The following is a 26,803-nucleotide window of genomic DNA, read 5'->3' on the forward strand; positions in this document are numbered from 1 at the left end:
ATTCTCCGTGCACAAAGAAGAGAGAAAGTTTTTGGTTTCACCTGTGGAAGAACTATCTGGTCCTATTGTTGCACCTTTGGAGGTCGGTGGAAGAGTGGAAGTCAGGCGTGTAAGTGAAGAGTACTATTAATGAGATGGACATGTCCCATTTGTAAACCAACGTGATGTTGTTGTATTACACTAATCATTGTTTAATTTATGTGAACTGCAGCAGCATTTTGGAAATGCACAACAAGTGAAGAGGAAGAATGTGAGATTGGAAGAGACAGAGGGGAAGAAGAAGAGAAGAAAAGCTCTTATTTTTTAAGAGGAAGAGGAGGAAGAGGAAGAGGAGCAAGATGAAGGGAAAAATGAAGTGGAGGAGGAAGATAAATTTTTTAATGCTGTTGAAGAACTTGGAGATGAGGAAAAAAAAGAGAAGGAAGGAGAACAACAAGAAGAAGAAGAAGAAGAAACCTTGATAGAAGTATTGAACATGGAGAGGGAGAGAAGGTCGAAGGCAAGAGAAGACAATCGAAGAAGAAAGAGTCGAGGACAAGAAAGCAGCGTAGTCTCTGCTAAACTGCCCACAACAGTAATTATGATTATAATTTAATAATAAGTATTATTATTATTATTATTATTACTATTATCACTAATGATTCCTTTGGATATAGGTTGTCGTAGATAATTCTACGTATCAGGGGAGAACAGACTATGTATGTCGAGATGAGCTTACTGATGTAGAGAGGGCAGTACTGGATGGGTACCTCGTTGATGTTGATTTGAGGTAAAATCACTAACTTACTGAACATTTGGTATATAATAACTTCTTATGTAGTATCGGCGTACTTAACAAATAGTGCATGTTTATTTCTATTGTAGTGCAATTGTGATCGAAAGAGGCCCCAACGTATTGACTGGAAAGCATATGTGCGATCTTTTGTTTGATCAGCATCTGAGTGGGGAGCACATCGACATATACATGAGCCTGTTAAATTCCGAAGCGATCATGGATGAACATGGGCATGAGATTGATTATCTCGAGACCCCTGCCCAGGTATATACTGGTTTAACAAATATGTTGCATTCTGTGTATACTGGTTTATCTTATATTTTTTTTTATTATGTTTCGTAGTATGAGATACTGGCACGAGATCGAATGGACTTCAGAAAGATGGGTGATACAGAGTTGGATACCTTTTTAAAGAGCTTAACATATTTTGGATCTACCGCAGTTGAGAAGCTTGGAATAGCACGTCTCTACAGCAAAAAATATGTTATGATACCTATAAATCCCAAAGATCACTGGTTCTTGCTTGTATTGGACCCAAACGAAAAAGTTTTTCGGCATTGGAACTCCCTAGCCCATTCTCCGACGAGCCGAGGAATTGCAAATTATATCGTAAGTCCTTAAATCGATTATTACTTCTTTAATTTATATATTGGGGAATGTGGTATATGTTTTATTAATCCATAGTTTGGGTACTGTGATTGAACGGTGCTGCAATATGGTAATGAAAATACATGTATACTAATATAATAGTATATTTTTGTAGGCGAGTTATTATAGCAGGGTGATTGAAAATAAAACCGCGTTGGATATACCTTCACATGTCGAATGGGTAGAAGGATGCAGACAACAGGAAGGGAATGATGATTGCGGGATTTTTGTCTGCATGTGGGCATATTGCCATGCTAGAGATGACGCTGAGACTTGGCAAAAGGCGAAAACTTGCTTGATCAAAAAACTCCGTCCAAAACTAGCACTTGTCTTCTTAAAGCACCAGGGCGTGGATAGAGAGGCAGTAGATGCTCATGCTTTGAACATATTTTGAACAATTTTTAAAATTATTTTTGAACAATCTGTTTTATGGGTGTTTTTGGGTTGTGATTGTCACGAACAATATGCTTTTGACTGTCTTTGCATGAACAAGTACTTTTAGATTAGTGTTTTCGTGCGATGATGGTTTTAAAACTTGTCTCCTTTTTGTGGTGTTGTGACACCTATTTTGAATAATGTAAGTGTTTTGCAAATTAGTTTTTAATACTATGTTAGTTTCTTGTCGATGCGTATAACCTACCCCATCTATACCATTACCTAAAATGAGGAATACCATAATGTTGATGACTTGAATTGCTCAAATTTGTTTTGCACATTTGTGATCCATAAGTTTGGGAAAGACATATAATATGTTTTAAATTAAGGTTGTAAGGTTTTTTCAGGTTAGTTTTAACTTTGGGGTTCAAAATGGAAAGAATGTATCGAATTCCTTACAAGATACACTACTAATGTACAAGGCTTCTATGTATAAGTGATTGTTTTCATCACAAGTGACCATATTCAACAACTATCAACTCCCAAAGTTGTTTCAATTCTTGTAAATGAGTCACAAAATGAATAAATGAGGGATGAGATGGTTTTCTATGGTTGTATTGACCCCAAATGATACTATAACAAGGGTATTATTAGTATAGTACATAAGTACTATATCGTTGGCACACGGATACAAAACAACGGTTCCGTCCATCCATATACACGCCACCGATTATACTAGTCGTTAGACCAATCAATACCATAATATTGATGGCTTGAATTGCTCGATATTTTTTTATACATTTGTGATCCATAAGTGTGGAAAGACATATAATATGTTTTAAATTAAGGTTGTAAGGTTTTTTCAGGTTAGTTTTGACTTTGGCGTCCAAAATGGAACAAATGTATCGAATTCCTTACAAGATACACTACTAATGTACAAGGCTTCTATGTATAAGTGATTGTTTTCATCACAAGTGACCATATTCAATACCTATCAACTCCCAAGTTGTCTCAATTCTTGTAAATGAGTCACAAAATGAATAAATGAGGGATGAGATGGTTTTCTATGGTCGTGTTGACCCCAAATGGTACAATAACAAGGGTACCATTAGTACAGTACATAAGGACTATCTCGTGGGAACAATAATACGTAGATATTGTATGATTCATGCCTGAGTTGTGAACGTGATATACAGAACAGTAGAAGAACAATAACTATCACTATATTGTATGAGTACATTTCTTACGAACAACAACAACTGTTCATCGATAGAGTTAATTTATTTGTAAGTACCCAAAGTACTTACATATTGACATTACAATACGATTAACGAGCTACAATACACGACACTAACTTTTAACTTGTATTGTTACGGTGATTAGTTAAGAAACATTACATAGGTTTGACAAATCATGTAAACTGCAAATATTACTAGGTTTAACACTATCAAACTTTGAATTACTCCAGCTTCATCTCTGGAATTCTTCACTTTACTTTCGCGATGAACTTGGTTCGTCGATCCACTCGTAGCTTCACTTTCTTCATATCGAGAATAGTTGTGGGAGAAAGTTTGCCCAATTTCAAATGGCTCACACCAATGAGAATAGCCATGGTCTGGGCAACAATAAAATAGCCTCCCTGGATTCAAACTTGTCTCCGAAACCTTGATTATTGTTTTTTTCCCACAATCACGACGCTTGCAGTTATCTTTTTTATATTTTAAGCTACTCTTTTGAGAGTTGCTACTGGAAGAAGCCATGAATGAGAAGCAAATGAACATAATTAGGTGCTTTTTATAAGTTCTGACGACAAAAATAACGGCTATATTATTGTAACGGTCATAAAATTCAAATCGATTCATTTATTATTCTTCTGTGAACTATATTATGTTGTACGTTATACCATATCAACGTAACAACAATACTATTGTAACTAAAACAGTGCGCTCTATTGTAACTAAAACAGTCATATCATGGTACATACAAATGGATAAATAGTACGAAGTACATGTCAACAAAGTACAAACAACATAAAAAGAAAGTAGAAACAGAGTAGTGCTACGGGACTGGTTGTTTGCACGTACGACGATTATGTCCAGGTTTACCACACCGTGCACACTTCGTAACACGGGTTTCGACTTGCGATGGAATTCTTTTCGTCCTTCTACGGCCTGGTTGAGCTTTCGATGCAGGTGGATTAATAAATACATCTTCCGGGCCATGATTTGTTTGTGCATTGTACAAATCAAATTCCTCATCAAATGAAGGAATTGGATTAATTGTGTACTTGTATACTTCTTTGTACAAATCAACCCGGAAGCAAGGATCAACAAATTCAAATACCGAATATCCTTTCGACTCAATACATGCACATGCATGTTTGCACGGAAGTTTATCCAACTGCCAAGATTTGCAAGTACAGGTCCTAGTGTCTAAATCAACACCATACGACTTATCCTCTTCATACACCTCATAACGCGTACCAATGGATCTGGTATATTTTAATAAGCGAGAGGCCGTATAGTTGATTAATAATCTCTTTTCAACTCTTGGACACACTGTACCAGCCATGACTAAAGAATCTTCCCGTCGATTACCTATCATCTTCATTATTTTGATTCGTATCATATCAATCATGGATGGAACTGGCAAAGATCGTTCATCTTTAACCCAACCATTCCAACATTCAACTTGGTTACTGTTCATTATTTCCCATCTATCCCCATAAAAGTATGCATTGGCCCAACGATTGGGATCAGAGTCTCGGATAAATGATTCCGCACGAGGCATTGATTGAACTATATGAGATATATGTTCCTCAAACTCTTGCCGAGTAGGAGCAATTGCAGCCTTATGTAGAACACTCACCCAATATGCTTTGTTGTGCAATGGATACGTTCTTAGAACCTTTGTTCTAAAGTTATCCTCCAAATGTCGCAAACAATAAGCATGGTTGCTACCAGGAAATACCAGTGGAATGGCTTTAATAAGCCCCGAATGACGATCAGAGAAAATTGTGTAATTTTTCAATAAACCCCCATTGTGATAAACAAGAATCTCTTTCAGCTTATTACAAAACCACTCCCAATTCCTATCATTCTCGGCATCAACAATTGCATAGGCCAATGTGTATAACTCATCATTTGGATCTTTGGACACAGCAGAAAGTAAGCAACCTTTGTACTTATTTTTAATATGAGTCCCATCCAAACATATCATTTGCCTACACCCACGGTGGAAACCCAAAATAGAATTTCCAAAACTAATAAAGATCCGAAGAAACTTTTGAGTTTGAGGGTCAATCTCATAATTGACACAACTACCAGGGTTATTCTGTTTTAGTGCACGACAATAACGTCTCAGTTTATCATAACAGCTCGACTCATCCCCATGAATGTCATACATTGCTTTTTCCTTACCTCTCCACGCCGTATAGTACTTAAGCTCCACACCATACTTTCTTTGGACCTCATTCAAAATAGCAATTGGTTTGTAACCTGGCTCATCTCTCAATTTTTGTTTCATAAGTTGTGAAATCCACGTAGCATCGGCTTTGGGATGACCCCTTGTACGAAGAGTAGCATCACCACAACTGTGCTCAAGAATACATTTGCGAATGCCGAATAACTTGTCTGATTTATGAACTGATGCATAAACCCTCCATTTGCAATTTTCAACAATGCATACGGCTATGATCTTTTGTTGATCATTTTTCTTGTACTTAAAGGTTCGATTGTTAGCAATGCAGTAATTTTTTAGCATAAACCTAAAATCATTAGCATCTTTGAAAATTTGATTCTCCCCGCGTATGTCTCCATGCATCAATTGAATCTCCAACCGGATTGTACTCAATTTGCTGCAACGGACTGTTGGAACTAACAGACTCACTGGAAAATGCAAAAACAATGAAACAAATTGGATTATTACAGTGGACTACAAATAAATTGTAACAATTGAAATAAGTACTTTGAGTGGAATGCTTGCATACGAGAACTCAATTTATAAGATACTTGATATACAATCATTCAATACTATTAGTAGCCTTATATGATACTACGAGCTTAGTTATTCTACACTATCACTATAGTAACACGATACTATGTAGTATTATATTCTATGCTATGATCACATAAACAAATTAAAATGCATACAAAACAGAATGGATGCATACCCGTTGCTGGGGGTCCTCCTTCTACGCCCATCAAGTTCATCAGTGCGGCTCACCATAATGTCGACCACACTCATGTGCATTACCAAATGCAATGTAACCATATTCACCACGTCTTCGTCAGAAGTCAGTGTGACAAACATTCTTTCACGGGGAGCCAAGTATTGGAGCACCAATTTGTCGGGATGTATATCGTTCCACTTCATTAAGATAGATTCACAGATCTCCTTTAAAGTCGAATCATTCTTAATGGAAATGATGTGCAGATAATCACTGTACCGACAACTTCCAATAATACCAGCGGCGATGGGGTTTGATTCACCATTTGCTGCCATTGTGGGAAATTACAATTTTTTTTCGCGGTCGGAAAACTAAAAGTAGTAACAGAGAATATGAGGAAATGAAGAGGAGAGAGAAACAGAAGAGAAAAAATGGAAGAAAAGGAGAGAGGAGAGAGAGTGTAGAAGAAACAGAAGAAAGAGGAGAGAGGAGAGAGGAGAGAGTGTAGAAGAAATAGAAGAAAGAGGAGAGAGGAGAGAGAGTGTATAAAGTGAAAAAAAGTGGGGTCAGGGACTGAACTGCATGTTTATGTTTGCTTTAGGGACTGACCCGCTAGTAAAACGTTATTGGGGACTGACTCGTATGTTTGTTTTTGAGTTGGGGATTTATCTGTACTTGTCCCTAATATATATATATATATATATATATATATATATATATATATATATATATATATATATATATATATATATATATATATATATGTAAAATAAAAAATAAGAAAAAAAAAAAAAAAAAAAAGGCAACTCGCGAGCTGACGAACAACTTATTTTGGGCTCGAGCTCGTCCGAAGCTCGAGCTCGAGTTCGAGCCTTTGTCGAGCCGGCTCGGCTCGTTTACCACCCCTACATCCGTCCCTATCATCTTCTTAGACATGGCCACAGGCCGGGTTTGACCCGGACCCGGCCCGGACCCGCCCCATTGACCGCCCCGTTGACCATGGACCCGGCCAGGGGACTCGGCGGGTCAACCCGGAAATATCCGGTTTTTTTGTCCAAAAATGCACATTTTGGGGTTTGAACTCAGGGTAGTGGGAAGGAATGTGCAGCTCTTTACCACTAGGCCAACCAACATATTTAGTAAATAATAGACAATAAATATATATAATACAACTATGGTGTAAATGATAAATATGTTAAATAAATTAATAATTTTCATATTAATTATTATTAAATAATTTTAATTAAATAATTAACAAATGCAATATAAGAAAAAATATATATAATCACGGTTCAATACTTCAAAACATCTATTATTAATTAATATATCAATATAATCTCCACTATTGAAAAATATAAAGTATTGAATCAATTCACTTATGTTATTAAAATCGATAGTGTGAAAAAATCGAATGAAAATAAAATAATATGTTTATTTATAAAAATAGATTATAACTCATTTCAATTAATTTAAATCGATTTACCTCAATTATAACTTATTAATATTATTGAGGATTTTATCATAAGATAATTATGTAAAAATATAAATGATGTTTATTTTAACAAAAATAGATTATATCTCATTTCAATTAATATTCTTACTTTAAAAATAACATTATATATGACTAGTATAATCAAAATATTATGATGTGATTTCTCTTTTACTAATTGGTTTAGTTTGTAAAAATCGTAAGAATTAAATCGTAGATCATATGATTTAATCTTTTTTTTACATTTACATTTTATTCAAATATTAGAATCGAATCGTAAGATTTAAATGGATTAAGCTCAAGTCCATTCATTTTTTTTTTATTTTTTTATTATATTATATTTGTTATTAATTTAATTAAATTATTTAATAATAATGAATATGATAATTAATAATCTATTTAACATTATTTATTATAATCATTTTACACCTTTTGTTTATTTATATATATTCCTTGTTAAAATAATCCTAACTATAAACATAAAAATATAAATAAGACTATCAAATGATTATAATAATTGTATAAATAATGTTTTATAAATTATTAATTGTCATGTTGACTATTATTAATATCAAAAATCCCAACTAATAACAAATGCATATATATTTAATTTTGAAAAATATAAAAAAATACGATTTAATTTAAAAGAAAGATTGAATATTGATTTTTGAAATTTTGAAAAATTTGTCAATTATTATTTTCACTTATAAATACCCATAATCCAATTTTCATGACTTTCATTTTTATTTAGTTTATGTCTCAAGGTCTTAATCCTTTTATTTTATTTTTAAATTGTTTGATGTTTAAATTCAATTATTTTTTAATTTTGAATTTAAAGTTAATCTCATGTTTTTTCAAGTTTCAATATAATTTTTTTTTGTATTAAAAAAAAATAATAAAAAATTAAAAAACCGGGTCGGACCCGGACCCGGCTTCCCGCGGGTCGATTTCGGGTCCCCTATACGTCGGACCCGGACCCGGACCCGACCCGCCCCGTGGCCATGTCTAATCTTCATCACCTTTTTCATGTCCACAAAACTCACTTACACCCATCAATATCTCTTAGCAATAATTATTTTATTTCCTCTACACCACAGGTCCACAGCATATCTCCCCCTCTCTCTCTCACTTTTCTATTTATCTTTTTTTCTTCTTTTTCATCTTCTTCGTCTATTTTTCTTCCTCCATATCTAGTCACACACAACTTGTTCCAGTCATCCACGAACAGATTCATCAAATTCCGGCAGCCCGTCGAATTCCGGTCGCCCACGACCTACTCCACCCAGATCCAGCCACCCCGCCGAACTACGCCCAAATGCCGCCACCAACAACCACCTCCAATACTGTCTTTTAGTTAAAACCGGAGTCAGTGGCCGGTTTCCGGGTTCAGCGGTTTTGTCCGGTCGAACCGGGGTTTAAACATTTGGACCGGGTTTTTAGTTTTTCCGGTTTTAGGGGTCGGATCGGCCCGTTTTCTTCACCGGTCGCGGTCGGACCGGTCGACCGGCCGGTCCGGTCCGGTTCTAACAACCTTGGTTTTTTGCTTTACTCTGTTTTTCTTTCTTTTTTTTTGGGGGGGGTTTCTCTTCCTTTTTTTTTTTTTTTTTTTTTTTTTAATTTTATTATTTTAGCCTTTAGATGGTTGGTTTAGGAAGCAAGAAGTATTGAACAAAGGACGGTTGCAGCAAATTAGCACATAGCATAACATTACAAGAAAAGAAATCGAAGCTGGGTGGCAATCATTATGGAATTTGTGCTGCGATTTCCGCATCTAAATGTTATCCCTCATATGCCATGGCTTTCTCACCGTTCCAAGACAAAGAAGAACCGAATATTCAATACAATAGAAGACGATAACCGTCATACCCAATCCGCTATGGAGCGCGCATCTCTTCGTTACCGGGAGACTCTTCGTCCTGGTATCTATGCTCATCAACATACTTACTTCCCATTTTCACTTGTTATTTTCATTCAGACATTTCTTCAAACACCCAGAGTGCTTTGCTTCTGTTGTATTTTCTCAGTGGATACTAACTTCTTGTTCTATGAGGACCCATTACGGTGTTGTTTCGTTCCATTCTAGATACTACATTCTTTTCATATTTACTTTTCATGATTTCAATGCTCAATTTTCTTAAGCTTATGAACGAAATGTCTGATTGTAGGATTTTGTTTGCATTAAAATGCAATTTGAAAAAGTGTTTGATAGGTATAATTTGGATTTGGCAGATCCTGTATTGACAGACCCATACATCAGATGCCTTGTACCAACTGATATTCAAATGGATGTGAATCTTGATTTGCAAAAGCACTGTCTTGCAACCAAGTTCATTGATGATAAATTGCTTAGCACAATAGACAAAATCGATGGGCTAAGGCAGGTTGATTTTGTTTCCACACCAAAAAGCCAAAAAGTGTTGCTTTTGTTTCGACAAGTTTTGAAGTTTGTTGTGTCGTTACTTGTTGTAGGTTGTTTTATTGACCGATGGCATGGACACTCGGCCTTACAGGATTAATTGGCCTTCGTCAACAATAATATTTGATGTCTCTCCAGATATAACATTCAGAAGATCCATTCAAAGTCTTCAAGGTTTGTAATCTAATATTTGTGTGTGTAAACATTCGAAGATGTTAATATTATTTAAAACCGTTAAAGAGAATATGATTCGCCGTAGTGATTCTCTTGGTCGGTAAAGGTAGGAGCAACATTTATATATCACAAGCTCTAATGGTGACTTGACTGAATTTTGTTTTATATAGGACGAAAGCTTCAATTTGTATATTGGTATTTGTTTGATAAGAAATAGATTATGTGCTAACTGTACGTTTTGGGGGAAACAAATAGATGTAGGGGCTAAAATTCGAAGAAGCTGCTTGTTACTTCACGTACCATCTGAAACATCTGATATTGAACAAGTCCTATGCAGTAAAGGGTATAATGGTGCCAGACCTAGTTTTTGGGTTTTCCAGGTGATTATATAACCTAATTTTTACGACTTAGGCGCTAAATCTGGAGTTCAACGCAAATTGTGATTTATGTTACATTTATGTTGCAGGGACTTCCACTACAGACTTTGGGTAATTTTAAAGATATTTTGAGGCTTGTAAGTAATTTAGCCATGAAGGGATCTTTGTTCGTCGGAGAACTTCCTAGTTCGTTTTTCGAAACTGACAAGGTTAGTTTAGCAGCAGCAAGCTCTAATTGATGTTTCTCTCTCTTACATAATAAATATGATATAGAGGAATGTTTGTTTGAATTAATGATACAGAGCACGAAAATGGAATGGATGGACAAGATTTTCACGAGCCACGGTCTAAAGGTGAAGATGATAGAGTATGATGAAGTTGCTAAAAACCTTGGGAAACAAGAATCGACACCCCATTGCCAAGAAAATGTACTTTTTGTTGCCGAGCAGCTGCAGTTTTCCGATGTTCAGGTTAGGAATATTCGACTTTTCTTTTGTTTGATTTTCTTAGTAGAGAATAAGACGTTTAATTCCTTGCAGATGGAAATATGGAGGAGAGAGTTTGAGAGGATTGAAGAAGGAGATGAAGAAGGGTTTGAGGAGCTCTGATTTTTCTCCTAACTAAAAGTACCACACTTGATACTTTCATATTTTTGTTGTAAGCAATTAATATCTAACTACTAAGATTATACAGTACGAATTTCATATGTATACTTATTTTATTATTGTATGTCTACTTGTAGATTCACTGATTAAATTGTTTTATCACCAGAATAAGATTAATCACATTGATTTCTTAAACATTAATCAAATATTATATATTATTGAGTTAATTTTAGAAATTAGTAGTTGCATATTTGAATTGGTGGTATGAATTTTTGACATTATATATTTTTAAGACTAAAGTAGTTGCAATAAACAACAAAATAAAGAAGGCTCAAATCAATTAATTTGTTTGTGCCAAATTAAAACATTGTTTGCATAGAGATTGTACATCAACACTAGATTAATTTTGTTATGTTGTTGATTTCTCACAAAATTAGTTTAATTCCCTAGTCTCAAAAAGCACAAGCAGAGGAAGCAACAACAATTTCTGAATGACTACTCTATAATAGAGTTATATAATAAGTACAAACAAGAAAGAAAAAAGAAAAAAAAAAAAAAAAAAAAAAAAAAAAACAGAAAAACCCTGAGCTAAAGCAGCTAAATGGAGGAAACATAATTATGGTCGAAATTAGAACAGTTCGGGCAAACATAAAAGTTAATAATGGGGAAATGAGCAGATGCAATACCCACTGAAAATTCAAGATTTTCACCACTTGTCTTTACCTCCACAATGTTTAGCCATACAAAATACAGTTTGACGCTCACCCCAGATAAATTAGTCAACTTGTCTTTATAGATGTACCCGCTGATTTCGGGTTTGTACTTCAATTCATACGAACCTTCTAAAGAGAAACTGCACGAACCGTTTAAATAGGCGTTGAATTTGCCTGAAGAAGTATCAAGATCGTAATGTGTTACCCCTTTTGGGAGGATCCCTACTGGAAAACCGTACGATTGGATTGCTTCGTACGCCGTGGGAGCAGTGGCGGTGTTGGCGGCGGCGGTGGCGGAGAGAAAGAAAACAAATAGGATGAAGAAGGCGGTGGTGGTATTTCCGAAATTCCAAGCCATTCTCGAGGTGCGTGCGTTGGGTTCTTGATTCAATTTTGTTTGTGTGATTCTTTTTTCTTTTTTATTTCCTACTCCTAGTAGGTTAAATAATTTGTTTGTTTAGAGTTTTATAAACAAACGGCAATAGGTCGGTTGAATTTGAGACAATCTCAAATTTTGTAATCCTTATCCAAATATTTTTACACTTTATTTTCTTCATACTCGTAATTTCTTCATCGTGCTTATATTTCCTTTCTCCTTTTATATTTTTATTTTCTCCATCGTTCACAAACATATAATTTTTTACAAGGGTTTTGGCACTTTGCACCCTTAAATTACACCGGGTAAATTTCACTTTACCCTCTCGTACTCTGCTCGAGAATCACTTTACCCCCTTGTACTCTCAATTTCATCGATTTACCCCCTTGTACTTGTACAATTTCCCAATACAGCCCTCTCCTTCAACTTTTGTCGATTTTGACTCTGACGCCGTTTGGTCAACTCTGTAAATTACAAAAATTGTCACTGCCTATAATGTGTCGTTTCTTCTCCGTCAATATTGTTGTTTCTTCTTCTCCCACCACTTCCCTTCCAAGATATCCCCAAATTGAAGCTCTAACTTAGCAAAAATCAAGACCCAAAAATTGATCGATTTCACCCAGTGTAAAGAAAAAAATATATGAATGTGTAAAACTTTCTATTTTTTAAACTCGAGAGTCAAAATCAAAAAAAGTCAATATTTACGTCAATATTTTGACTTTTGACCAAACAACGACAGAGTCAAAATCGAAAAAAGTTGACTGAGAGGGCTGTATTGTACAAGTACAAGGGGGTAAATCGGTGAAATTGAGAGTACGAGGGGGTAAAGTGATTCTCGGGCAGAGTATGAGGGGGTAAAGTGGAATTTACCCAATTACACCATTTTGGCACTTTGCACCCTTAAATGGCAAAATTGGCAGATTGCACCCTTTAAACATAAATTGTTTGGCATTTTGCACCCTAAATCACTTTTGGCTTAGAAAACTTACCAACAACTTGCTGGAAACTTGGAAGATGGGCAAATTCATAATTTTCTTATTATCTATCTTCTTCCCTCAATTCTTAATCTCCGTCCCACAATTTTTATCTTTCGTCCCTTCAATCAGAAAATCCTAAAATCTTTTTAATCATTTCTTTCAATGGTAACATCGAAATAAACACTAAACAATAATAGTAAATCACTTCTTCTTTTTTCTTTTGAGTATGAAAAATAATGTAACTAGAAATTTTAGGCCGAGCCCTCAATTTTTTTTTTAATAGTCAAATGACAAAATAAGGCTATTGAGAAGTTTATTTGGTGGTAGAAAGGTGGTGCCTATTAGTTTCATGATGGGAAGATTTTCGTGCTCCCATTGAATAGTTTGGATCTGCAAAATTATTATAAAAACATAGCGTTACCATGGAATAAAACTTGATTTTCTGAAGATGTGTTATCGGACTCTTGTCTGTATATTCCGACCATTCTTGAGTTTTAGTTCAGAATTTACATATTATGGCAAATAGAAACGGCTAAGAAGAATTTAGGATTTTTTGATTAATAGGACGAAATATAAAAATGGTGGAACGATGATTAAGAATTGGGGGAAAAAGATAGATAATTAGAGAATTGCGAATTTGCCCATCTTTCAGGTTTACAATAAGTTGCAGGTAATTTTTCTAAGCTAAAAGTAATTTGGGGTGCAAAGTGCCAAACAATTTATGTTTAAAGGGTGCAATCTGCCAATTTTGCAATTTAAGGATGCAAAGTGCCAAAAGAGTGTAATTCAAGGGTGCAAGGTGCCAAAAACCCTTTTTTACATGTGATTTCTTCTTCATATTATTTTTGATAAAATTAAGTGCTGAATGCTCAACGTCGTTGAATAAATCTTTGAATGAAAGTATCTGAATATTGAATAGTTAAGATAGTTTGAATGATGCAATGTTACTGTAATAAGGGTATATTTATTTACTAACTGTATATTTTAATAGTAACATCAAAAGAGACCTTTTATAAAATAAACCATGAACAAAATATGGAGATAAAGAATCATCTTTCTTTACTGAAAATTAGTGAAATTCAAAATTTTAGAAAGGCCAAATGAAAATTCTTGTAATAGTTCTGCCATTATTACATAATTGATTAATTAAAGGGTTTATTAGGGAAAACCCCCTTGTTCATATTTTCTAATGAGGTAGATCCAATTTTTTTTCCCCTTTTTGAGATACACCCAATTTTGCCAACTTGGCAAAATATATTATATAATTTCTCTTTAATACCCATGTTTTATTATTAAACAACATTTATTTCCTTTAATACGTGATTTGAGATTTGCTGATACGTTGCCTAAAATCACGGAATAAATTTACGTGAGATCATTGGCCGTTATATCAAATCGTGTACAATATTTTTTGAAGATTCTCTTCATCGTTCCAGCGGGTTTTATCGTCATTGAAGATTTCTGCACCGTCGTGGAAATAGGATCGATTTTTGAGCGTTTGTTGTTGGACGTTGTTAAGCGGGTATGAATGCGTTATTCGTTTTTATTTTTTGCTCAATGTCCATGAATGTCTTGTACGGTGGTTAGAAATTTTTAAGAGTTGTGTTGATACTTGATTCTATTAAGTAGAACGTTTTTTAACAAAATTATTCCGTCATATATATATCGTTTTTTTTGGCCGATGATGTTTGTTTGGAAGAGGATTGACAGAGTTAGAAGAGGATGGTTCACGCAGATCGAACCAGAGTTGTTTTATATGAGCTTCGTAGTTGGTTTATGCAATAATCGGAATAATTGTCCGCTTTGGTCGAGTTCATGTTTTTATCCCGATCGATAGTTGGTTTATTTGTTTATAACAGCCGATTTAAGTGTGCTGGGTAGTACATTAAAATATAGTTCGTAGTTTTTTTTAATTTAGCGTATGAATTTTGCATTTTAAGTTTATTTTTGATGAAATATATTTTCAGTCTATTTAATTATTTTTTAGTATTCTGCATTTTTAATTTTGTTTCATGATTTTAGGTTTTTTCGATGGCGAATTTCGTACGGATTTTGTTGAGGTTTGGTGGGTTGGTTGCTATAAAGAGGTGTTTACGATGTAATGGCTCGGTAACTTCGGTTAAGTGTTAAACCGTTGTAATACAGTAGTATACTATTATGAATACCGTATGATACTACCATTATCATTTTATTATACTATTATGAGATTATTAATGTACTAGAGTTTTTTAACTCGACATATTGGTTTGATTGTGTTATGATGTGTTTTATGTATTTTATCAAAACCCTAGATTGAAATTATGAGATTATTAATGTACTATTTTATTGGTTATGTGGAATACTTTACGTTGGTGTTGTTATCAATGTTCTTGTCATTTCAGTGGTATATTGTTTGTAACACAATTTCATATCAATACTATAACCGTAATATACTATCACAGCAGATTAATGTACTATATTGAAATTATTAATATACTATGTGGTTGAATAATACGGGATCCATACTCTATTAACGAGATCCATAGTCGAATTAGATCAATAAGATAGTCTATTACATGATATAAGGAAAATTACCTTAATTGATTAGTATAACAAACATATTATTCAGTTTCCATATATATTATTATTTTTTCATATATATTATTATTTACCCTAATCGTTTTCATATAATAAGGAAAATTACCCTAATTGATTAGTATTTCAAACAAACATATTATTCAGTTTCCATATATATTATTATTTTTCCAATAGTCAATTAATTAAACCCATAGTCGAATTAGATACATGGGATAGTCTATTAAAAGATATGAGATAGTCTATTAATTTTAAAAAGGTAAAGTAACGGGATTTGTGGGATTTGATTGAGGGTAATTATGTAATTACGAAAAGCTTGAGCTTTTATCAAAATGGCAAATTTAAATTTGGGTCTACCCCTATTATTTGAATGTTTAAGGGGGTTATATCTAATAGACCCTTAATTAAAATCAAAGATTTTACAAAAGTAAAAAAGTTGACCATTTCCTAATCTAGTGAATTGCATTTACTAATCATGTGTAAATTGCATTTGTGCGAGTCATCCCTATCATATATAATAAAATTAGCAAAAAACCCTTGTGCTATTTTTTAGATTGCATACTTGACCCATTTATCTTTTGCCCATTGTCAAGCTTGTGAAAACTGAAAAGACAAATTGACAAAATATCTCGGGAGGTTTTTGCAAAAACAAAATATCCAGTCCTTCAACAAGTAATTTTTAAAACTTGGGGATCAAATTAAATTTTATAAAAACTTAAACAGGTTAAATTGCAATTTCTAAAACTTAATTAAAGAAAAGAAAAAGGGTTCATCTTCTTAACAGGCCCAAACCTCCACCACCACCGGCCAACTTTTCTTCGCCGCCGTATTTGTTCAACAGCCCAGCACCCGCCGCCGAACTCATCTTCGCCGCCATCTTTGCCTAAATAGCCCACCACCCATCGCCCAACCCATCTACGCCGCCATATTTGCTCAGCAGCCCACCACCCACCATCTCCGAGGTCTTTCTTTCTCAACAGCCTTCGCCATTCTTTCTGAACAGGAAGCATATCCAGCGCCATTGCTATAAAATTGCAGAAACACTAATTTCTTTTTGAAGGTGGAGAATTGAAACCAATGATTTCGTTGATGCGAAGTTTTGCCCATTTATATTTGGAAATCTTCCATTAATGAACATGGTGAGAAGATTTATTCCAAAGAAAAAAGGACAAGAAGTCGAAGAAGAAGAGAGGGGAGGGTAGATATGGTCTAGGCGGGGTAATTCTGTCATTTCACATACAAAAATGAAGAAAAAATCGCACAATCCACGAGTGCTACACAAGATATGCTCCGAGGGGGGATTTTCGTCTTTGACTAATTAGTACGGGGGTTTTGCTAATTTTTTATGACATGGGGAATCGCGCAAATATAATTTACATAGGGTAGTAAATACCATTCACTCTTTTCTAATCTCTCAAAACACAGGGTCCATTACCCTTTGGGTCCTTTTGCTTGGCATTATTAGCTTTGATGGAATCAATAGAACACAACTTGAATCAAAGTTAGATAGAATAACTGTCCAAAAACAAAAATATGGAAGCTAAGCTATTAAGAGGAAGATTACAGCACATACATACATTGTCATATAACTAAAATGACTGGTTGCGATTAGAAGATACCACTACAACTTCAGATCAGTAGTAATAAATAATCAGAAGCTAATTAAACTAGTAATATTTCATTCATCATTGCTACTGAGTGAATAGAATACACAGTCAAATCCACAACCACATTGGGGGCTCTCGTAAAAATTATCGACGGGGAAAGTGGCGGAAGCAATACCAACGGAAAGATCTAGTTCATCATCATCCCTAGTGACCTCAATTATATTAACCCAGAACAAAAGAACCTTAACTTGAATACCGCTCAGATTCTTAATCTTGTCTTTTGAAATTGTGCCACTTATTTTGGTCTTGTACTTGAGGTCGTACCCATCTATTGTCAGGCTGCAGCTCTTGTTTAACTTCACACTGAACTTGCCGCTGCTCTCCTCAACCTCGTAGCTCGTTACTCCTATCGGCAGCAGCCCTTGTGGGAAATCGTACGATTCCAGAACTTGGTAAACACTCCTCGTCGAATTTGAATCGCCGATCATAAACGCAATTACGGAGATTATTAGGAGGATGCATTTCGTTGAACCCATATTAATAATGATTTCGATGCTTGTGCTTGTTTATTATATAGTATAGGCCTAGGGTTTGATTTTTGTTCTTTTTTTTTTATTGATAATAACAAAGTAAAATTTTGGAACTTGGAATATAATAGATAGATAGATTTTCAGATAATCTTTGGTAATTAACATAGTAGTGCTTGGTTGGTGTAGATTTTCCAAAGGATGGATTAGGTGAGTTTTGTGGTCTTTAAGTGCCGACTGGTAGTTGCACCTACTATTTAATTTCTACCCTAATTAACGGAGTACTATATGGACTCCTTCGACCCTATACCCGGTGATGAATTTTTTGTATTTTATAATATATTCCTGTTTGGATTTACTTTTAAGGGTTTTAGAAAAATAAAAAAATTGGTATTATATTTTTAATTGAGTTATTAATAGGGTAATTTTTTTGTAAAAAAATATATATATAAAGTGTAAAGAAAATCAGTACACCCACCACATAAGCTAATTAGACGGAGAAATGAATCTGACGAAAAAAAAATCCAAAGTTTGGTTGGAAGAGCTAAAGTGCAAAAGGCAAAATAAACATTTCTATCAATAATCCAAAATTGAATCGAAACCTGTCACCATAAGAATGGAAGAAGTTGTAAAAAAAGAAAAAGGAATGGAAGTTGTAAAAGTTGCTATTGAACACAAGGTTTTACAAAGAAATAACACAAAACCAACAAATAATTCCAGAGAAGATGCATCCTTGCTTGAAGTAATTGGATGGAAATGTTTGAATTTAAGAAAATAAATTGATAGATTAATTCAATTGTACAATTGCACTTGAACCCATCTAATAAGCAAGTTTACTAAATTTATTTATTATGAATTTCAAATCCCCACCTCATAATTCCATGTTATGCTTCTTCTCGATCCCACAATATCAAAAAACTAAAAAGGAAGAGTGCAATAACAATCTACAAATTTGTTCATAGAAGCTGCGGCGTGCCTCAGCAAATACATTTTATATCCATCGAGACCATCTTCAAACTCGTCATTCATAACCGGTTCAACCAAAAACAAACCAGACTCAACACAACATTTTCATCAATTTACCATTTGAAGATCCAAAATAATGTATCAACAAAGACATGCCCTCAAGAATTATGAAATACAAAGTAGACAAATTAAATTCATACATACAAGAATAATTTCCAATTCTTCCACTTGAAACAACTATGCAATAATAGCCACAATTATTAGAAATCAAGAATCTCTAGAGAATTAACACAAGAACAAAAAATGAAAAGGCAATACAAGGAAAACATACTGTTTTGAGCGATTTCAGTTCATCTCCTTGAGTCTTTTTATCAATGTGTCTAGAGACTTCTTCTTCGGGTTTTGCTTAGCACCTCTAGTTCCAAAAGAACTAAACAACCGATCCGATTGATCCCTCAATTTCTCGGAAATGGCAACCACTTTCCTGTAGTCCAGTGCATAGTAACTCCTCTCCCTGATAACTGGATTCAAAAAGTTCTCCGGGTGATTACTCAGAAGCAAATTAACCATTTGCCTCGACTCAAGAAGACCCGTTTTCAATTGATTTGCATCTGCCTCAGACAAAAGAGGAGATTGGCTCTCTGCAAATGCTTCCAACAGCCTAACATCAACATCGAACCCCATAATAGAGTTGACGTTGAACCTTTTAACAGACTCCGCCAATAGAGCACCAACAATCATCTCCGATATATGAGCAAGAACTTCTTGCAAAACCCGCTTCAAAACCTGAACAGGCAAAACCTGCTGTGCAGTTGAAACCAAAGTTTCGAGGAAAATAATCACCTCGTTCGAATATTCATTCCCACCCTGTGGAGGTTCATCAGCCATCCAATTCACATTTTCAATCAATGTAAGGAAACCATCAACTTTTTGCTTCAACAAACCAGAAAGCATCTCTTCAGCTGCATCACGGGCTTTTATCAATGGAAACTGCCTCCTCCCTCTCTCAACTATCCTCAAAGGAATACCCGACAGCTGTGCAGCATGACGAAAGAAGAAATCACAAGCCCGCTCAAAAACTGCCATATTTGCTGCCATCTGCATAGCTTGGGTAACCCCACTTAACGAACCGTTAATAACTTTCAGCAAAGCCCCATCCAAGACCTCAATCAACAGCCTGTCCAAGTACTTTTTAACCACATCGTAAAACTCAAGCTGCCCACCGTATGACATGAAACTCACAGAATCCTCGATAAAGGACCGAACAATTCTACAGCAATCAGGAACTGTAGACGAAAAAGGAGCAACGTAAGGGAATGCGGGCATGATGTTCGAAGTTTGTATCTGAAACGAAAGAACATTCATCGAATATTCATACTCCTTCTTCATATACATCTGCTCAAACTTATCAGCAGAAAGAGCCTCAGCGACCTGCTTACGGCAATCGGACAACAACAATTCGTGATACTTATCCCTATGCTTGCTCAAAACATCAAGCAACGCGTCAATTGGATAACCAAATCGACGCAATGTGACACCAAGCAAACTCACGTAATCCTTAATCAACAACAAATGATTCGCAGTTTGCATTCTTGAAAATTGGTCCTCCAAAACAGAACACATCTTGCTCACAGCAGTATCCCACAGATTCTCCACTTCAATCTTTGATATTAACCCTCCTCCAGTCCTCAAAACCCGATCCTCCACAATAAAAAACCCGGCAATTTGTGCGAAAAATGTCTGATGAGACTCGAGAAAAGGGGTCATTGAGGATACTTGGAAATCAGAAGTCAACTGCAACTTCCTATTCTCAAAATAATACTGCTTAAACCTGTCCTGAAGCCCTAGAGTCTGATGTATATGATAAGCCCTGTACAAAGGAGTCAAGTCAAACCCTGAAATTCCATTTCCATTACCGCCGTTACTTCCATCAACAACTCCGTCAATCTCATCGTCATCTTCTTCTTCTAAAGCATAAACACAATCCCTCAAGCTAAGACGGCTTTGCTCCTCGGCTTGGCGCTGCTTGATGCGAAGCTCTTCTTCTCTCTGACGCGCAGCCGATGCTTGACCGATGGCTAGCTGACCTAGATTTCGGCTAACCGTACGGATCTCCACAAGCCAATCCCCAAACTCTTTACTAACCTTTCTCTCAATGTGAACCCTAATCGAGGGGATCTGCTTCTCCAACATTCTTTTAAGAGTAGAAGAAGGCGTTTCGTGAAAATTAGATTCGATCGAGTCCAAGGATTTCAACGCCATGTAAAAGTTGTTTTGGGATAGATGGAAATTGGCACGAGCGCAGAGGTCCATGATCTGAACGCAGGTGTTGAGGGAATTAATAGCGAGAGCGATGTTGGAACACTTTGTTTTGGCTTCAACGAAGGCGTCGAGGGAGGTGAGGAGTGGTACGGCGACGTTTTGAAGCTTGGAGTTGGAGTTGGAAAGAGAAGATTTGAGTGAATCGACATCGGATAAGAGGGATCGGAGATCATCTACGGCCATGATGAAGTCCTGGTAGTGAGCACGGCAGACATCTTCGATCTCCGATTCTTTCGATTTTGAGAAGTGTTTCAGGTGCTGGAGCAAGGTTTCCGGTTTCCCGGAGGCGAAAACTTTCCGAACGAAGGACCCGAGATCTTCGCCGTTGCAGATTGCCGAGGAGAGGAGGAGCAGCTCTTGTTTTTCGGCACTGTCGCCGTTATCCGAAGCCGACGGAACAATTTTCCGACGGGACTTTGTTGAGTTCATTGAGATTTTCTAATTTGGTATTATTGTTCAGACAGTAACCGTTCACGACGGGCGGCGTTGAATGAGGAGGGGATTTAGAGAAAATGTTGTATTAGTTGACACTTTATATATTATTTTGTGGAAGTGAACCACCGGCGTTACATAATTACTCCATATGTTCCACAATAACTGTTTTTTTTTTAAATTATTTTTCCATATTATTTATCATTTTATATTTACAAAATCGCATTAATTGTATAATTATCAATATTACATTTATTAACTATCTCCAACACTCTCTCACATTAATTATTGGCAAAGACATTTTAGTATAAGAACATATATTTTTCTAAAATTAAGCAACATTTATTAAGATTCTTAATCCTTGTGTACTAGCTAAAAACGACAATTAAAAAGGAACGAAGGGAGTATTCTTTTCTTTGTATAAATATTAAAACGCCACCGAAATTAGGAACATAATAAGTGACATTTCTTTACCAAAATATTCTACCAACTGGGTACCCTATCGAGCTCGAGCTCGAGCTCGAGCCTTATAGAATTTCTATGGGAATTTCAATGCCAAACGGACATGGCTCATTACACTACCGTGCCGAATTATTTTGGCATGGTAACGATAATCAATTTTATTATGACATTATTACCTATCATACCAAAATATTAATAAATAAAAGTTATTTTTTTATTCAAAAAAATAATTTTGATGTGAAGGGATGGATGTTCATGGGAAGCATCTTATCAGATAATTTAAACAAAGGTGGGATAGTTGTGTCTTCATGTTTTAAAAACTTTTTACTTCAAATTTTTAACATTAGCACTTTGGTCAGAATTTTTGTATCAAACATTTACATGCAATTGTCAATGAAGACATATAATGGTTTAATATTATTAATGAATGTAGACATTTTGAAAATTCATTTGCTTCTAAGAGCAATTCAATTTTCGGTAATAGTTATTACCTATTGTAATGCATCCAAATTTCGATATGTCGAAATATTTGGTAGTGGATTGTTATTGAACTCCATAATTTAGAAAGTTTAATAATGCTAGTGGTAAACGGATTATGGTAGGGAAACCCTACCAAACCCATCGTTAAGTAACAAGACATGACCCCCGAGCGGAACCGACGGATGTGGTGTGGATCGCTTCAATTCGACGGTTCACGGGCCGATTTGAACGATCTTATTTATGTTATTGATTTCTGAATTTTGATAATTCAATTTATTTTTCTTTTTAAATTAGACGGTTTAAATATTTAGTTGACCATTTACGCGTCGACCCGCTGATTCAAGCAACGAACATATAATGTGGGTAATTGATGATCAACAATCAACATGTCTTGACGAAAATTAAAAAAAGATAGTCATTAACTAACTGCAGACCAAGCTACTGAGTTGGAATTGTTGGCTTGATAGGTCGGAAAACCCCATATTTAACCGATTCGTATATACATGGTTGATCACATTTTTTGTTTGGGTTTCGATCCGAGTCCAATGGGTACCATATTCATGTCTAATATAAGATTGTATTAGTATTAATAGACAAATGCCTCCTGACATGAAAATTTTGGAGATTAAATTGTAAATTAACGGTCTAAATAAATTGTTCATTAATTTAGATCTAAAATCAACGTTCAAAGTAAATTTGTGTTTTATATCAAAATCCGTAATAAATTTAGACTTTACAGATATATTAAGTGGGTTAACGAAAATATAAGTAAATTTCTATTTTTTGGAATAGCTATATGAGCTCAACTCTAACCCGAATAAATTATGTTGCAAGTATTCAAATCCATCGACCAACACTTCAAGTCAAGAAACTCAACTTAAGTCTATAAAAGGAGGTATCACACACTTACATACAAATATGTACACCAACCATCATGGAACAAAACTCTCAAACCTCAAGATCTCACCCAACGAAGTATTGGAACCGCGGAGGTTCTACATCTGTATCAAATGCACCAAATCTACAAGACCTTGAAATCTTAAATCGATTTCAAGGTGGTCATACTTTCTTCCAAAAATCCCGGAGGAAATCACGTCTTCAATTAAAGAATAAGTTTCAACCCTTGAATTAAATTTAGGAGGATAATTATGAGGTTTATTCAAGGACTATAGCCCTTTTATTTTAATAATATTATTTACGTGTCCTTATCATTTTTGTCTTTAATTATATTTTAGCAAAAACGATATTTGTCCCTTAGTTTCCATGTTATCAGGTCGGGCCATCAAGGCCTCCGTCGTCATTTTGCTATCATCGGCCTTCGAGTGGAAGATGGTCGTTAGAAACCGCCCAAATGTGATGGTGGTTCGATAGGACTTTGTTCAGTAGACGGAGGTGGTGAGATGTTACCTTCTGGCTAATTCTATGTCAAGTGATTAAGTGTGAATCTCTATGGACGACGTTAATATGATGTTGCTCAGATACTAGTCACAAAGCTCTTGAATCTATAACCTCAGGTGAATCATTCACATGAATGCAATGGATCGGCATCACATGCTCGAGGTGGCTATGAAGTAGAAGTTAACGCGTCAAGCAAAAACACACACATTCAAGTAGAATCCCTTGCAAAAATCTACAAACAATGCATAAGAAAATAAAAAGTACCAAGGTAGAACATACCTCAAATAAAGAATACATTCACATATTTATAATTGAATTCAAAGTCTTTGGCCTTTGTTAGATTTCATAAGAAATCATATATAATAATTTTAATTAGGCCTCTTTGGCCTAAGTATATATATATATACATCATCATTTTTTTGGGTAATGGAGAAACACACAAAATATTATATAGGTGCACCGTGTAAAATATTTATTCTCGTATAATAGTTTGCAAATTACATCGATGTAAATTAATTTAAGCATAAGTTATGTGTTACAAGCTCGTTCTAGAAAACTTCGACACAAGATTTTCAAACTTAGGTAATTGGAACACTACACTTTCTTACTCCACCAAATAAGTCACCTAGGCCTGGACCAAAGGGCAGACAAACAAGACCTACGCCTTAGGCGTCCTAAAAATGTGATTTTCTAGGGACTTTCAAATTTAATATTTAATTTTACTATGTATTATATAATGTATAAAATTTTATTTATATTTAATTTTCCGTTCTTTCTTTAACTGTTTTACTTTTTTCGTGAAGTATATTTTTATAAGGGGCCTCCAATTTAATGTTTAATTTACTATATATTATTTAATGTTTTTCTATGAATAAGTCCCTGACCAATTATCTTTATTATTCTAGGTTCAGGGGTGATATATTTTTCACCAATAAGCCAATTCATTTAATATGTATTATAAATAAGGGGTCATTAGCAATAAACCCCTCATATAGCTAAGAAATGGTGATATGTTCATCACTTAAATCTTCCTTTGCGATAACCCCTAGCATTATTTATTCCAATAATACCCTTCACTTACATAAATATACATTAATATTATTTGAATTGAATTTATTATTTTCGATTTTTTTTTAATATTTTTTTCTATAAAAATATTTAAATTTTCTTTTCTCTGAATTTTTTTGATAAGTTTACTACGTCGAATATAACTACCGTCGAATATATTTACCATATTTACCATATTTTTACATGTGACTATAGTTATCTCTAGTCACATTTCTTCTTTATATTTATCATATTTTTACATTTTCAATCCAAAAAAATAGTAATATTCATACTATCATCAATTATGTGTAATGAACGAATATAAAACAACTTCAATCCACAACCACAATACATTCACACATAATCACATGCATTTCTTCAACAAAAACAATCATCGGTATCATTATACATCAGAAAATCCTACAAAGCTTATATATGACTATATATAACAATGTGTGACTATTTATATGACTACGTGAATATAAGGATATAGTCATAGAATCTTGATCATGTAATATGTCTGCATCAGTTGATGGTACTGTCATTGTTACTGATGTTGCTCAAAGCTGAAAACATACAAAGAAAACATCAAAAAATGGAAAATGTAAACGGTTGATCAATATACATGCTAAGTTGGCAAAAAACAAGCAAATGGTGTGAAATATGCAATAAACACATTATATAACTATATGTGACTATGAGCACTATTGTTTGCAAAATATAGTAGGCGTAATTACGCGACTATACGTGACTATTATGGCATTATACAGTCAAAATTCATAACAATCAAGTGGTAATAAAACAAAGTCAGAACAACACGAAATCCGAAAAAGTATAATCACAAAGTGTCAATGTATACAATCATGCTCTAGGATCCGAAATAACAAAAAAAATCACAAAAATCAATAAGATGCAGAATAATTGAAAATCAATATATGCATTCATAACAAACAAATAATAGAACTAAAAATTCAGATCCATAACGACTTCTATTGCTAGTTCGACAATTAATTCGAGAAAAAAATGACCAATTAATATTGTAAATATTACCAATTAAAATTTACCCTGTCGAATATGACTATAGTCAAAAAATTTATTGCAAAATATCTTCATTGTATGTGCAAATCATTTTTTTTTATGTTTGTATTAGAGGGTTTTAAAATTTCTAACTATAACATTGCTTTATTATTATCTAAAAGTTGAAAATTAAAATATTATACCTTTTTTAATTGGGGGAATGGCAAATAGGCCATCACATGAGACTTAAATGCACACTGGTCCACCAAAAAAACAGTCTTTCAAATAAACTCATCTCCATGTCTTTAGTCTAAAATAACCTTCATAATATAATTCTTATCAATTCCTTCCATTATGCTCTAACTTCCTTAATATTACACATTGACCCCATATTTAAACAAATATATCACATTAACCCCTAAAATAATATTTTTTTGAAAAAAATATTTTTTTTCTGAATTTTTTTTTTCCGGCCAGATTCCGGCGTTGACCCTTTTTTTTTTTGAAATATTTTTTTTTTTCTGAAATTTTTTTCCGGCCGGTCGACTACCGTTGACCTCCGATCTCCGGGGTTGAATTTTTTTTTTCTTAGAAACGAATATTTTAATTAATATTACTGTCTTGGCTACTAAATTACTGTCTCATACAGTAATATTGCTGTTTGAGACGGTAAAATTACTGTTGGAGACAGTAATTTAGCAGCTAAGACAGTAATATTAATTAAAATAATATTTTTTAAGAAAAAAAATTCAAAAAAAAAGGTCAATGAACAGTTAAATTACTGTCTCCGACAGTGAAATAACTGCTGGATACAGTAATTTAGCAGCCAAGACAGTAATATTAATTAAAAATATTTTTTTTAAGAAAAAAAAAGTCAA

At 34.4% G+C, this 26,803-nt stretch overlaps 6 protein-coding genes and 1 long non-coding RNA gene across 8 annotated transcripts in view; 3 read left to right on the forward strand and 4 right to left on the reverse strand.

Annotated features, from left to right (window-relative positions):
- Nucleotides 1–1,387, forward strand: part of LOC148765202 (uncharacterized) — a 2,903-nt gene extending 1,516 nt beyond the window's left edge. Inside the window, exons 3-5 of the mRNA XM_088812705.1 lie at nt 1–109; nt 212–1,039; nt 1,118–1,387. The exon at nt 1–109 is cut by the window's left edge and continues 8 nt beyond it. Of these exons, the coding sequence (XP_088668831.1) occupies nt 1–109; nt 212–307 (205 nt within the window). The 3' untranslated portion in view covers nt 308–1,039; nt 1,118–1,387. The remainder of the gene's footprint in view (nt 110–211; nt 1,040–1,117) is intronic.
- A 2,358-nt stretch (nt 1,388–3,745) lies between these two features.
- On the reverse strand, nt 3,746–6,301 carry LOC105971239 (uncharacterized). The gene is made up of 2 exons (XM_088812706.1): nt 5,950–6,301; nt 3,746–5,685 (listed from the first exon to the last, which is right to left on the reverse strand). Exons 1-2 carry the CDS (start codon nt 6,299–6,301, stop codon nt 3,857–3,859), a joined length of 2,181 nt encoding a protein of 726 aa, XP_088668832.1. The 3' UTR covers nt 3,746–3,856.
- Nucleotides 6,302–9,063: 2,762 nt separating this feature from the next.
- On the forward strand, nt 9,064–11,219 carry LOC105952523 (S-adenosyl-L-methionine-dependent methyltransferases superfamily protein). 2 transcript variants are annotated; one of them, XM_088813724.1, is made up of 7 exons: nt 9,064–9,374; nt 9,685–9,836; nt 9,925–10,045; nt 10,301–10,425; nt 10,527–10,631; nt 10,725–10,892; nt 10,962–11,219. In XM_088813724.1, exons 1-7 carry the CDS (start codon nt 9,200–9,202, stop codon nt 11,028–11,030), a joined length of 915 nt encoding a protein of 304 aa, XP_088669850.1. In that variant the 5' UTR covers nt 9,064–9,199; the 3' UTR covers nt 11,031–11,219. The 2 variants fall into 2 exon arrangements, with proteins under 2 accessions (XP_088669850.1, XP_088669849.1); XM_088813723.1 differs by having other exon boundaries at nt 9,065–9,374; nt 10,512–10,631.
- Nucleotides 11,220–11,624: 405 nt separating this feature from the next.
- Nucleotides 11,625–12,098, reverse strand: LOC105974510 (uncharacterized protein At5g01610). The gene has a single exon (XM_012999624.2). The coding sequence runs from the start codon at nt 12,096–12,098 to the stop codon at nt 11,625–11,627; it is 474 nt and encodes a 157-aa protein (XP_012855078.2).
- A 2,310-nt stretch (nt 12,099–14,408) lies between these two features.
- LOC148765203 (uncharacterized) lies at nt 14,409–15,332 on the forward strand. The gene is made up of 2 exons (XR_016029717.1): nt 14,409–14,615; nt 15,116–15,332. It is a non-coding gene; the product is annotated as an uncharacterized LOC148765203 (long non-coding RNA).
- A 1,998-nt stretch (nt 15,333–17,330) lies between these two features.
- Nucleotides 17,331–17,995, reverse strand: LOC105952525 (uncharacterized protein At5g01610). Its single transcript, XM_012976091.2, has one exon. The coding sequence runs from the start codon at nt 17,808–17,810 to the stop codon at nt 17,346–17,348; it is 465 nt and encodes a 154-aa protein (XP_012831545.2). The 5' UTR covers nt 17,811–17,995; the 3' UTR covers nt 17,331–17,345.
- A 906-nt stretch (nt 17,996–18,901) lies between these two features.
- On the reverse strand, nt 18,902–21,663 carry SEC15B (exocyst complex component sec15B). The gene has a single exon (XM_012976090.2). It carries the CDS (start codon nt 21,516–21,518, stop codon nt 19,113–19,115), a length of 2,406 nt encoding a protein of 801 aa, XP_012831544.2. The 5' UTR covers nt 21,519–21,663; the 3' UTR covers nt 18,902–19,112.
- Between the last annotated feature and the right edge of the window lie 5,140 nt (nt 21,664–26,803).

This window comes from Erythranthe guttata, chromosome 14 (assembly GCF_056151865.1).
Source record: "Erythranthe guttata isolate IM_541 chromosome 14, IM_541, whole genome shotgun sequence".
NCBI classification, from domain to species: domain Eukaryota; kingdom Viridiplantae; phylum Streptophyta; class Magnoliopsida; order Lamiales; family Phrymaceae; genus Erythranthe; species Erythranthe guttata.